Below are 13,801 nucleotides of genomic sequence, written 5' to 3'. Positions count from 1 at the left end.
ACTTTTTTAACAAAAAGAGAAGAAGAACTAAAATATCTACTGATTACCACAAACAGGGTTGATTTAAAGTTCTATCTTTAGTCATTTTCATGCCACCTCATCTTTATCTGAAGGAGAATTTGATAAGCTGGCTATTCCTCATATGAATAGAAATTAAATCCGGTAGATATTGGATGTGATAAAATGCCACGTGTTCTTTTTAACATAATCCTCTCATTTGTCTTTTTTTTTTTTTTCTTAAACAAAATAGGAACTTAGCTTGGAATAAAATTGCCATTATTCACCCCAGTGCGTTTTCTACGTTGCCATCTCTGATAAAGCTGTGAGTGTTTATTTCGTTTCTTGTTCGTGTGATAGCTTTCAATGATGAGGAACCGTTTAGTTAGTGAAAATGGTAGCTGTTTGAAGTCACATGCACACCCCCATGCACAATGTGACTTTGTAAACTCCTGGGCCAGAGGAGCCCTTCTGTGGATAACTGAAGAGCGGGTGACAGCTGCGGATGTTTATCCAACTGGAATTGTCCATTTTTGCTGAGCAATCAGGCAGAATGGGATAAGATGACAATTCATTTCTTCTCTCCCGCTCCTCCTCTCTCTGACAGAAGAGGGGAAGAAGGGAAATAAACTCCTAAGCTTTTTACTACTCCTTCCTATCACTTTTCAAATAAATATGTATCCCCCCCTTGATTTTAGAGGGCCCCACTTGTCAAATGAGGCCAAATATAGAACAATTTTGATGCACTTAAAACATGTGCCCCTGCAGTGCTGATTGCAAATAGAAAAGCATTCAGAAACTCAAACCGAAACGGTTAGCTTTACCATTAAAAAGTAAAGAGCCCGCATAGAAGCTTTTATTCAGCAGTTTAATTGTCTTTAGGCTGCTTTTGTAAACAGGAACATTTTATGCCGATGTAAACTACTAAAAGCTAATTGTTTGATGTTTTGCAGGGACCTATCATCCAACTTCCTGTCGTCTTTCCCTGTAACTGGGTTACATGGTTTGACTCACTTAAAATTAACAGGGAACCTTGCCTTACAGAGCCTGATACCGTCGGCAAACTTCCCAGAGCTCAAGTGAGTTTGTCGTTAAAACTAACAAGATACATTTGTGGTCATGTGAAAGAATAGACATGGTATAGTGGCTTCTAAATTGATGAGGTCATGAGACCCTTCTGAATTGCATTTCATGCCCTCAGTCCCCACCCCTAGAACACTGTTAGGACAGGCCTGAAGTGGGAAACTGTCTTCCTGACCAAATTTCCTTTCCCTCTCAAAGATGTTTCCTGGAATCACAGAGTTCGTGGAAAGAGTTTAAAAAGCATTGATCCGTGGGATATATACTGGGCCATGTAATTAAATAACACTGTAACAGTACTGCACTTCTGCTTACAATTTTGCATTCATCTAGCATGTATATGTTCTAATAAAATGTACTAACTCAATGCTTGTTAGAGGAAGCGGTGCTCTTTAAAACTGCCATGCTTATTAACAATACAGGAATGTCTTAAAGGTTCTGTATATTAAACCACAACACTGTCTGCGTATTTTTAAAACTAAGAAAGTAATAACGCCCCCAAAAGATAGTATGGAAAAGAGAAAAGTATATTTTAAAATGCCACCTTAAGCAACATTTTTATGTTGTTTATTTCTAGGCTGTGTTTTACATCGCTTAAGTTATTGGAATCTAAGTATGCATAGAAATTTATGGCATATTTTAGTACTTACCATAAGTTTGCCATAATTTTCTGACCATTCATTTTTTTAACCATTTTATTGTGGAAATTTTTGATCACTTAAATCACCTCACTCAACCTCCACAACTATAAACATTTCATGATGGTAAATTTTAATAACTGTGGTTCTAAGTATCATTAGAATTAATACCTTTGTACAAATAGCTTATATCTTGGGCTATTGATTTAGACTAAACTCCAAAAGTAGAATCACTGGATAAAAAGATAAACATTATATTTCATAAATCATCTTTTTTTTAACGTATGTATTTTTTTGTTTTGTCTCTTTTCTTTAAAGGATTATAGAAATGCCTTATGCTTACCAGTGTTGTGCATTTGGTGTGTGTGAGAATGTTTATAAAATTTCTAATCAGTGGAGTAAAGGTGATAACAGCAGTGTGGATGACCTTCATAAGAAAGATGCTGGGTTATTTCAAGTTCAAGGTAAGAACTACTGTCATGGTGAGGAAATTGTAGCCAGAAAGGTCTTGAAAAGTTATTAAGTAGACTATCAAAAGTTCAGGAGGCCCTGGGTAATCACAGCAGCAAATGGAGAACAACATTACTTTGTAAAAACTCACAAAAACAGAAAGAATTCTATTCACCTATTCTATGGAGGGAATCTTGGCATTTTTATTTTAATTAGATTCTCCTTAGCAGACACAGTATATCAATAGTCATTACTGTATCAATATTTCCATACATTTTTAAAAGTATCTTATCATTTTTTTTTCAAATATCCTTCTGTACTTCTTTCTCTGAATGAGAAAAGTCCATGCTTATTTTGGGGGCTCTGGAGAAAGGGGGTGGGTGGACAGACATTTTTTTTTAATTCCTCCGTATTTCAGCAGAAGGGCCTAAGAATTCAGTTTCTCAACCAGCTAATTCTAACTTGTGTTCTTCTAGTCCCCCACAGGGGTATCTGTCAGGAAGGTGGAATGAGATCATGTCTGTAGAGCCCTTGGCTTTGGTTGCAGTAAGACGTTACTTAAGCAGAAAGCAATGTATCCACCACACCTGTGGGAAGAGGCGCCTTGGGCAGCACCTTCTGCACTCCCTGCCAGCCTTGCGAGTTCCCACAGGGTCTAACAGAACAGTTTCTCATTCTTAGGGCCTTAGTGATTTGTTGATTCCCGAGTGTAATTCAGCCTGTCTTCAAGTTTCCTTAACCTGTCCATACACCTATCAGAGTTGAAGGAACAAACAGGCTTGTTTGCTTGTTTCTTTGTTTCTTTGTTTGTTTGTTTTAGGTCACACAACCTTGCTCTTTTAGTTTCGCCTCTTCCTGCCCCATCAACTCTAATCTCGCCTGGGTTTATTCGCTAAAAATTAAGAATTTAAAAATGTAGAGCCCATTATGTTCCAGACACTACATCAGCCCCTGGGACTACCTAATAGCACTAATGTCCTTTGTGGAATTTATTTTCAAGCTCAGTGATTCTCAACCAGAAGCCGCACATCAAGATAACAACAAAGACTTTGAGAAATTAGTGAGGCCAGAGATGGGGAGGTGGCCAAGCGAGTAAAAAAAGAGTGCCAAGTACAGACCTCCAACACCCACATTAAAAAAGAAAAAAGTGGCATGTGGCAGCTGGCACCTGTAATCTTAGCGCTGAAAGATGCAGATAGGAAATAACCAGATGATCAGCCAGCCCAGCTGAATGAGTGAGCTCTGGATGCAGTGAGAGACCTTGTCTCAGAAGATGAAGAAGGAAAGTGCCTGAGCATCCCAACACCTACCTGGAACATCCACATATGTTCCTTTGAGTGATCACACGCTCACGTGCACACACCCACACAGAGAGGAGAGAGAGAGACAGAGAGAATATTGAAGCACAAATCTTACACAAAACCAAGAAAATGTATATTAAGAAAAATGTATTAAATTAGAACTCCCCCCCCTTTTTTTGATAGTTTTCTAAACCAAGCACCTCATCACTGCTTTGCCTTTTGTAGTTCAGAATCCCCCAAGGAACACCAATACTGATTTTTCCATCTTGTGGCCAGAGATAGTAGCCTAGAACCTTTGTACTGGAGCTATTGCAGTTGTAGGAAATTGGGTCACTCCTCCCTCCATCATAAAGAGGGGTTCTGAGGGACGTTGGATGTCAAACTTTGAACATGTTAATTTACTCTACCGCTAAGCTACATACCCAGTCCCTAGAAAGCTGGATAAAATGTGGTTTCTGCACTGGATTTAGGTCTGTGAAATTTAAGACCATCACAAGCTCCAGGGAACAAAAGAATCAGAGGCCTTGTTTTTTCGAGACAGGGTGTCTCAACATAGCTGTGGCTGTCCTGGACTCACTTTGTAGACCAGGCTGGCTTCAAACTCACAGAGATTCACCTGCCTCTGCTTTCCCGAGAGCTGGGTTTGCAGGCATTTGCCCCTGAGACCAGCTGGACTTAGGTATTTTAACCTAGAGTGTGGGATCATTCCTCCTCACCCTCAGTTATGCTGGAGCAGGGACAGAGTAGACTGAATAGAACATCAACAAGGACCTTTCTAACTGCAGCCTTGCCTTCGGTTCCTTGAGTAGAAAGACAGAACTAATCATTCCAGGATTTCTCATTCCTTCAGATGAGCGGGACCTTGAAGATTTCCTGCTTGACTTTGAGGAAGACCTGAAAGCCCTCCATTCAGTGCAGTGCTCACCTTCTCCAGGTGAGAAAGAAAGACATCAGAAACTGCTTTGGTATTAGCACAACTTGAACTCTGAGGCTGCTCTTCCGAAGGAAACAAAATCTCTGCCCCCTCGTGACTCATCACTGTCCCTGACAATCAGAACTTATAAAACACAAGCTTCAACTCCCTAGAGTCATTCTCCATTCACACAGAGAACTTTCGTGGGGAACTGTGGATTCGGGTTGATACAACCTAAAGAGTTAGCATGTACTCAAAGGCATATATAATTAATATGCCTTTGTAATATACAAAAGACAATATTGCTACTTGAATTAGTACCCATAGTCTTGCCTTATATAATGAATAAATTTTAATAACTTAGATCTTTGTAAATTTAGATTTATAATAATCCATTTAGGGACTGGGGATTTAGCCCAAGGATGAATTGTTTAACATGCTCAACAGTCTTGACTTGGGGGCTGGAGAGATGTCTTAGAAGTTAAGAGCACTGGCTCTTCTTCCAAAGGCTTTGAGTTCGATTCCCAGCGACCACATTGAGGCTCACAACCATCTGTAATGAGATCTGGTGCCCTCTTCTGGCATGCAGGCAGAAAAATGTATAAATAATATAGATAGATAGATAGATAGATAGATAGATAGATAACTTTCCTTGCACTCCTATAGTCCCTGCCCTACACATAGGAGGTAGAGACAGGTGGTCTCACTGAGCTCAAGGCTAGCCTGGTCTATACAGTTTCAGTACAGCTAGAGCTATGTAAAGAGACCCTGTCTTTTAAAAAATGTGAAAATAATAGTATAAAGATGAGGTTTTTTTTAAATATTCAGTTCATTAAACTGTTCTATTCCTTAAAAAAAAGAAAAGTCCCCATAAACGTGTTCCTTGCTTCCTAAGATTTCCATATAATGTACACTCCTGCTACCCACACTGTGTAGCATGTGAACTGTTTCCCTAGGCGTCTCTTTTCAGGGCTGTGGAGCTACAGAAGCCATTCTAAAAGTCTTAGTGAGTAGTCAAGATGATCTGGCTTTTCACACTGCCCACACTGCTGTGTCTTGGGATTGAAGTTTCCCAGTTTTATTTTTCTATATATCCTTTGGGAACACAAGAACCTGGGAACGCATGGACCTGGGGCATCAGTCGGTCCATGCCGTAGAATGTCCAAGGTGGTCGTCTCCCCGGCTTAAGAAAGAGGAGCACGTCATGCGGGCACTGTGGTTACGATGCCTGTTACTAAGCTCTGTCTCATCGCACGCACGTTTGCTACATCAATCAACCCAATATGATACAGCCTCTCTCTTCCTTCCACACTCAGGTCCCTTCAAGCCCTGTGAGCACCTGTTTGGTAGCTGGCTGATCAGAACCGGAGTATGGACTGCAGCAGTGCTGGCGCTTTCCTGCAATGCCTTGGTGACCTGGACAGTGTTCAGAGCCCCTCTGTACATCTCTTCCATAAAACTGCTAATTGGGGTGATTGCGGTAGTGAACATGGTCATGGGAGTCCCCAGTGCTGTGCTGGCTGGCGTGGATGCGTTCACATTCGGTAGTTTCGCTCAGCACGGTGCATGGTGGGAAGACGGCCTTGGTTGCCAAGTCGTTGGTTTCTTGTCCATTTTTGCTTCCGAATCATCCGTCTTCCTGCTCACTCTGGCAGCGCTGGAACGTGGTTTTTCTGTCAAGTGTCCTTCAAAGTTTGAAATGAAAACTCCCCTTTCTAGCCTGAAAGCAATCATTTTGCTGTGCATCCTCTTGGCCCTGACCATTGCCACGGTCCCCTTGCTAGGAGGCAGTGAGTACAATGCCTCCCCACTGTGCCTGCCTTTGCCCTTTGGGGAGCCCAGCACCACAGGCTACATGGTAGCTCTTGTGTTGCTCAACTCCCTCTGTTTCCTCATAATGACCATTGCCTACACCAAGCTCTACTGCAATCTGGAGAAAGGAGATCTGGAGAATCTTTGGGACTGCTCTATGGTAAAGCACATTGCCCTGCTGCTCTTCACCAACTGTATCCTTTACTGCCCTGTGGCTTTCTTATCCTTCTCCTCTTTGCTAAACCTCACGTTTATCAGTCCCGAAGTAATTAAGTTTATACTTCTAGTGGTTGCCCCACTCCCTGCATGTCTCAATCCCCTTCTCTACATTGTCTTCAACCCCCATTTTAAGGAGGATATGGGCAGCCTGGGAAAGCAAACCCATTTCTGGACAAGATCAAAACACCCAAGTCTGCTGTCCCTAAACTCTGACGATGTTGAGAAACGGTCCTGTGACTCAACCCAAGCCTTGGTAGCCTTTACCCATGCCAGCATAGCCTACGACTTGCCTTCCAATTCTGGGTCAACACCAGCTTATCCAATGACTGAAAGCTGTCACCTTTCTTCAGTAGCATTTGTTCCTTGTCTCTAGTTAATATGTGAGAGGAAAGTTTCTAAAAGTTGGAAACCTGAAAAACAATTTATATCAGACCAGTAGCTTAAAAAAAAATCTGAGCTGAAACCTGGCTTAACACCCAAGTAGACATCCGGCTATGGTGGCACACATCTTTAATCCCAGCATTTGGGAGGCAGAGGCAGGCGGATCTCTGTGAGTTCAAGACCAGCCTTGTTTATAAATTAAGTCCAAGACAACCAGGGCTACACAGAGGAACTCTGTCTCAAACACACACACAGACACACACACATAGACATCTCGTTAGCATGGAAAAGCTGGTACCTGATACTTGAGAATGATGATAAGTCTAAACACTGCTTGTACAATTTGTTCGGCTAAGAAGTAAATCCATCAAGTTACTTGGCTGATCCCAATATAGGAAAGCAAGTTGAAATGTTCTTCAAAACAGAAACCCTCTGGTTTTTAGTGTATTCTCTTGAAACTCAGCAGCACCGTCACTAGTGGCAGGCTACAGGTGTGTTTCACCAGCATAGTCACTAGTGATGACTCAGTGGGTGTATTTAAATCCACAAATTCCTTTTTTTAAAAGGTGAGAGTTTTAAGGAAAAATAAGGATTTTTAATAGGCTCCATTGCCCACAGGGTTTCATCTTAATGGCCACACAGAGATGCCTCTGTGTCTTTTTGCTTTTTGTCTGAAAGGGTCCTTCCAAGACACCTGGTTTCTTGGACGGATAATGTGAGACATTTTAACTCATATATAGACATAACATACTAGGTTTTATAAATAAGCACTCAAGGTATCCTCTCCTGATGAAACAAAACTGGTTGCAATGCTTTTGAAAGGAAAATTAACTTAAATTGTTCCTAAAGCAATTACATCTAGGTAAAATTTGACTTATCTGATTCATTTTCAAATTTCTGGTGTCTGAAACACAGGAAGTTCATGGCCAATGGTAGGTGTACCTAGGAAAGACAGCGAACAATTGTGGGACTTCTGTTTCTGAGTGGAGCCATGCTTTTGGCAAGACGTTATCATTGCCGCAAATGGTGTTGCATTGTAAGATGCTCAAATGCAGGACATGAGTCCCCTGTGTAACTTCACACAGCCCTCTCCTGCGGTGCTAGCGACAATGCCTCGCAGCACTTTGGACTCAGCAGAAGCTGGGCAAAGTATTATTCTTCTATTTAGCTTGGTTTTAGCAGTGTCCTTTTTGGAGCAACCACTTGACATGAACATTGCTTCCCTGCTTATTCCATGTTAACACGGGTGTTAGATGTCTTAAGACAAATTGCTGAATTTGAAAAGTGAAAGGGTTTATTCTTAACTTCTGTGAGCCTTCATTCGCTTCACTGCACCCAAATGAAAAGGCTGTTAGGTAGATTTATTTTTATATAAGCATGTTTTATTTTGATCAGATGTTTTAATGTGGAATTTTTTTAAAAATACATTTATGAGATGTTTTATAAGATGTGTACATATAGAATTGTATTTATTACTGCAGCAGATGAACTGCAGTAGGTGACATTAAAGAACATGATAATAAACCATGTACAGTGGTGTATTCCAAATATATTGTTTCTCTGCCCATTTTCTTTAAATGCATTAATTGTATATAATGTATGTAAATACATAGTGCTTGTAAATAGATTCAAAATTTGCTTTTCTACTGGGCACAAAATAAATTTGTAATAAAATGTGTGACTTGCAAAACAAAAATATCTTCAAGTCTATTGATTGAGAATACAGACACATACAGATCTCCTAATATTTTCCATTTTTAGTGTATGTCCTTTATATATTTGTGTTCTAATCCTTTAGATATATTGGACTTATCTTAAATAAATCTTTCATGAGAATAAATCAAAATATATTTTTAGCTTCTGAACTATCTTCCCTGTAACTGAGGTGTAATTTATTGTTTCCAGTGATGATTTAGATTTTATAGTTTCAAATTTCTTAATAATATTAGAAAAAAACATTTGTAAACATAACTAGATTAAAAAACTTATGAAAACTAAACCAAGCTTAAATTGCTGAGATGGAGATGACATTTCTATAAGTTTAATTTATAAATATAATGTATACACATTTCATGATCATGTCAAGAACACACACTCCCAGGAAACAGTGAAATGCACTATGACTATTCATCCCATTGCCCAAAAACTAAGAAATGTAATTAATTCTCTAAATACCTTGTGTCAGACCAGCAGCTTCAGTGGGGATCTGACTATGCCTCTCTGGGTTCCATACAATGAGCACCAGGATTATTGCTAAAAGTAGCCAAGATTTATAGCACATTTCCAGGATTCCTGGCACTATATTCCACTTTTCCCTCAAACTTAACCATATGCTGGATCCCAAACCCAGCCAATAGTTATGCCTAGTCAATGGGATCCTGCTGTGCAGGCTGTGCTTAATCAGTCTTTGGGTAGAATAGGAGCTTGACCATTCTGAACTGGGAGTATATCTTTCCACACCATTCTGGCTTTTAAAGGTTTTGTTAAATAATCAAGTGCTGTTCTGATGGGCCTGCCTTTACAAATGATTTGTGTTTTCACTTTTGTGGCTTTTAATACTTTTTTTTAATTATGTGTTTTTAGTATTTTAATGTCATGAACAGTTTCTTGGGCTTACCTATTTGAAGTTGATAGACCTGTTTTGTTTTTAACCTGGATAGCCATCTATTTCTCGGGGTTTGAAATTTTTACTTATATGATTCTGTTGAAATTATTCTCTATGACTTCGCTATGATATTCTTTTCTTCTATGCCCATAGTTCAAAGGTGAGGCCTTTTTATGGTGTCCCCAGATGCTCCCATGTTTTGTTCATGTATTTTTAAAAAATTATCATTAAACATTGACTAATTATCCAATTCCTTATTTTCTAGCCTTAATTCCTTTTTCAACATGATCCATTCTATGGGTGAGGTTTTTGTTTGTTTGGTTGGTTTTTGGGTTTGTTTTGTGTGTGTATGTGTGTGTATTGAGTTTTTCATTTCAGTTTGGGTTTTCTTCAGCAATTCTATCTATTGAATGTTTTTTTTGTTGTTGTTTGGGTTTTGTTTTTGTTTTTGTTTTTTGAGACAGGGTTCATTTGTGTAGCTCTGGCTGTCTGATGCCTAAGGGATAAGATGTTTAAACTTTAGTTTCCCTGAATGCAGAAGTGGTTAAAAAACAAAACAACAACAACAACAACAACAACAGGAAATTGCACTGAGCTGGAGACTCTCCATGGAGTGCCAATTACTGTGGACATGACACCCTGCACTGTGAGGGCGGTGGGGCAATGTGCCAAATGGTGTAGGACAGAAAATGACATCCCAAGTAAAAATAACTGAAAAGTGAGAATACCCTACCTGGTGTGTGTGTGTGTGTGTGTGTGTGTGTGTGTGTGTGTGTGTGTGTGTCAGGGTGGAATGGGGGGGGAATACTAAAAAAAAAAATAGGTATTTGAATTCTTGAAATTTACATTTACTGAATACCTTCTTAAAAGCAGATCACAGCAGGCCAAACAGTAAAATAGTCTTGGCTGCTAGATACATCTGGACTCAAAAGCTGATTCAACTACTCTGTATGTGACACTAGTATTTGCCTTTTCTCAGCCTCAATATTCTTCACAATAAAATACAAATGGTATCTCCAAGCTCGTTGCCTTGGAAGTATTAATAATTGGTGTAATTACATTTTTATCACAGTACTTGAAAGTAGTACTTAACAGGTATTTACCACACACACACACACACACACACACACACACACACACCCCTTAGAATCCTACAGAATGAGCAAGGTCGGCGTCTTGGGAGTTTCTTAATAAAGAACACGTCAGAGGAGTGCGGCCACCTGTAATCCTAGCAGTTGGAATGTTGAAGCAGGAAGCTCGTCAGCTGTAGGCCTGCCTGGAGTGTATAGTGAGACTGAGACAAGTCTAACTATCCAGGCAAACAGTCTAAGGAGAAGGGGAGGGGGATGGAAAGGTAGGGGCAGTTGAGAAGAAAGAGTAGAAAAGTGATTTTCATAGGTCAGAGATGAGGAACTAGGACTAAAACACAAGTCATATTTATTAGCACCTGGAAAATACCATGGAGGATTAATCATTCATTTAGAGAACAAGGAGCCATGGGTGAAAACTTACATAACCCAAAATAAGCTCACCGTGAACATTCAGTCATTAAATCCGTGTCCTATAAATGGAGGGCACGGTTCTGGATCGCAAGCAGTGGGAAGCCAGTCTGCACAAAGTGGTAAAGCATGAAACTTAACTCAAGGCATCAGGGGCCTGCTGTAGAGTTTGAGGCCTGTCATGTAATTTCCCAGTCTTTGACTAACTCCGATCTTTTCCCTGAAACTCCCAATGAAAAGAATTCTCGTATTGTAGGGTTAAATGTGCTTTTTGTTGCTGTCTCTCCCCAGTAATGAGAAGGGCAGCTAAAAAGCAGGAATAGCAGCAACAAAGGTAACACGGCAAAGCGAAGAGGCTACAAAACACTTCCTCTGCAGCTGCTTAAAGTCCTTGGCTCTCACCACTGTCTACTCCCTTCTTCCAATTCTTAAGTTGGTTTGGTTTTGTTTTTAATTCGCACACACTGTGGTGCACATAATGAGGTCTAAAGCCAAGGTGGAAAATTCTCCTCTACCACCTTGACACAGGTTGTCTTTTGGGCTGCACTGTGTACCCAGGCTAGCTTTCCTGAGAGCCTCCGGGTTTTTATCTCATCTCTATCTCCCATCTTGCCATAGGAATGTTGAGATTGCAGATACATTAGCTTCTTTCCATGGGTTCACAGGAGCAAGCTCAGATTGTCAGGCTTTGTGGTAACCCATTTTCATCCGCTGAATCATCTTACTGGTCCTTTTTTTCTTCTCCCTCATTTCTTGTGGGGTGTGCATGTGTCTGTGTGTGCCATCCACTCTTTAAAATTTTTACTTTATTCATTTATTTATTAGCACAGTGCCCATGTGGAAGTGAGAAAACAAGTTGTGAAAGTCATGCCTGTCTTCTCACCATAAGGATTCCTGAATAGAACTCCTTCATCAGGCTTCAGTGCACAAGTGCCTAAACCTGCTGGACCACCTCTACAAGCCTTTCTTTTTCTTCTTCTTTTGTTCTTCTTCTATTTTAATTGTCACTTTGCTACTGTTATGAATCGTGATGTAAATATCTGTGTTTTATTATCTTAGGTGACCCTGTGAAAGGATAGTTGGACTACCCCATCCCCTCCCTAAGGATCATGACCCATGGGTTGAAAACCACTGATCTTAAGACAATTTTTTTTTCTCCTTACTAAGGGTAAGAGATTAGGGACATTGTTTAGCCCATGTCCCCATATTTTACAAACACTTTTTGGTCACAGACCATATTAAGTCTCCTGTGCACTTGACTCAAACCAGAACTATTACATTCGTTTTCCCAAAATTTCAAATTAGAGACACTCACTCATATGAAAATGTACTTAAAAAACTTGCTAATACAGCGGGAAGGGACTTGAAGGAGAAGTCAAAAGGAACATTGACTCTCACTGGCAGTGCAGGAAGCAAAATTGCATCTGTTGAAGTTTCAAAAAGGAGACAAATTGTCACTATGCTGAGAAAAATGAAGAAGGAACATGGCAAGGAAAAAGGCAGAAAGGGACATAGTGCCACAAGCTCAGCTCTGAGGAGGTTGACACAGGGGGACTGCTTTGAGTTAGAGGCGAGCCTGATCTTCACAGTGAGAACCTATTGCAGATAAATATAATCAAAAAGAAAATGTAGCAGAGGCCAAAAAGCTTTATGAACAGTAGAGCTTCTAAAAGTCCCATTCCCCAGATAGGATGGTTGTTCTGCCTGTGCTGTTTGATGATGTCTGGAAATAGTGTTTCCAGGATGACACACCATTATCCCCTGGCCTCCACATAGATGCACACACACTTAAATCTACACACTCATAAACATAAAAAATAAATTTAAATATTCAAGAAAGAAAGTGTCTTAGTTCATGTAGGATAAAAGTCTGTCCCAGAGTGTCCAACCAGATTGTCCTGGAGAAGGTCCTTTAGGAGAAGAACTGTGCAAAGCCAGGATCATGACACAGATGCAGCTCCACCTAATGAGAAGCATGGAGAAAGAATAGCTTTCTATTTTATTTGTTGAAGTAAATATACTTCAGGCATGTTTGTATAGGATAGGCAGCCCATCATAATGGTTATTATGTGAGCTTGACCTTATGTGTTTGCTTCCTTATGTGTGGTACATCATTTAATTGGGACACAGCCTGTGAGATAGATCTCATTATTTTAGAGGCAAGGAAGAGGGGTTAAATTGTCTAAGATCACTTGCATAGGGAATAGTGGTGATGAGCCCTAGATACAGTTCTGTTAACTGCTACACCAACACTTTTCAGAGAGAAGTCCCTGAGAACTGGATGTCAGTCCTCACTCGAGTCTTATAAATCTAAAATCAAGGAAGTTGTGCTGTGTAGGTGATTCTAATATAGGCTATTTGTGAGCCACTGCAGCCTACCATGTACAGGACTTAGGATCTAAAGAGAAATGGGCTATCTTCCTCAGGACAACAGAGAACAGGCAGAGATAGAGTTCCTAAAACCTTATAAATAACTGTAACTGTGTAACTGTGTTACACCTGACTGCAAAGTATTTATGCAGCACTCATTTAGAGGAATGAGATTATTTGGTGAACATTCACAGATGGGTGACACTGAAGGGCAATATAACACAGTGAATCCTGGGTGTGGTGGTGCACAGACATTTAGGCCCTACACTTACGAGGCAGAGGCAGGCGGATATCTGAGTTCAAGGCTAGCAGTGTCTTTATAGTGAGTTCCAGAACAGCAAGGGCTACAGAGAAAGTGTCTTGAAAAATCAAAACAAACAAACAAACAAACAACAAAAATAACACACACACACACAAAAGCAGTGAACACAGTCAGTCAGATTGTGAGGCCAAGCAGCTTGGGTTCAAATCTTACCTCCAATCCTTAGTAGCTGTGTCCTTGGGAAGTTTTATTTACCTTTCTTCAGGGAGCTAAA

General features: G+C 40.2%; 1 protein-coding gene across 4 annotated transcripts in view; it reads left to right on the top strand.

Annotated features, from left to right (window-relative positions):
* Lgr5 (leucine rich repeat containing G protein-coupled receptor 5) overlaps positions 1–9,653 on the top strand; it is a 122,085-nt gene extending 112,432 nt beyond the window's left edge. For all 4 annotated transcript variants that reach the window (XM_060378075.1, XM_060378076.1, XM_060378074.1 and 1 more), the window contains 5 exons: positions 251–322; positions 951–1,076; positions 2,034–2,179; positions 4,317–4,400; positions 5,696–9,653. In XM_060378075.1, coding sequence (XP_060234058.1) covers positions 251–322; positions 951–1,076; positions 2,034–2,179; positions 4,317–4,400; positions 5,696–6,783 — 1,516 coding nt within the window. In that variant the 3' untranslated portion in view covers positions 6,784–9,653. The remainder of the gene's footprint in view (positions 1–250; positions 323–950; positions 1,077–2,033; positions 2,180–4,316; positions 4,401–5,695) is intronic.
* The last annotated feature ends 4,148 nt before the right edge of the window (positions 9,654–13,801 follow it).

Source organism: Meriones unguiculatus, chromosome 2 (genome assembly GCF_030254825.1).
Source record: "Meriones unguiculatus strain TT.TT164.6M chromosome 2, Bangor_MerUng_6.1, whole genome shotgun sequence".
Taxonomy (NCBI): Eukaryota; Metazoa; Chordata; class Mammalia; order Rodentia; family Muridae; genus Meriones; species Meriones unguiculatus.
Note: the sequence above shows the minus strand (reverse complement) of the source record. Positions and strands in the feature narration are given on the sequence as shown.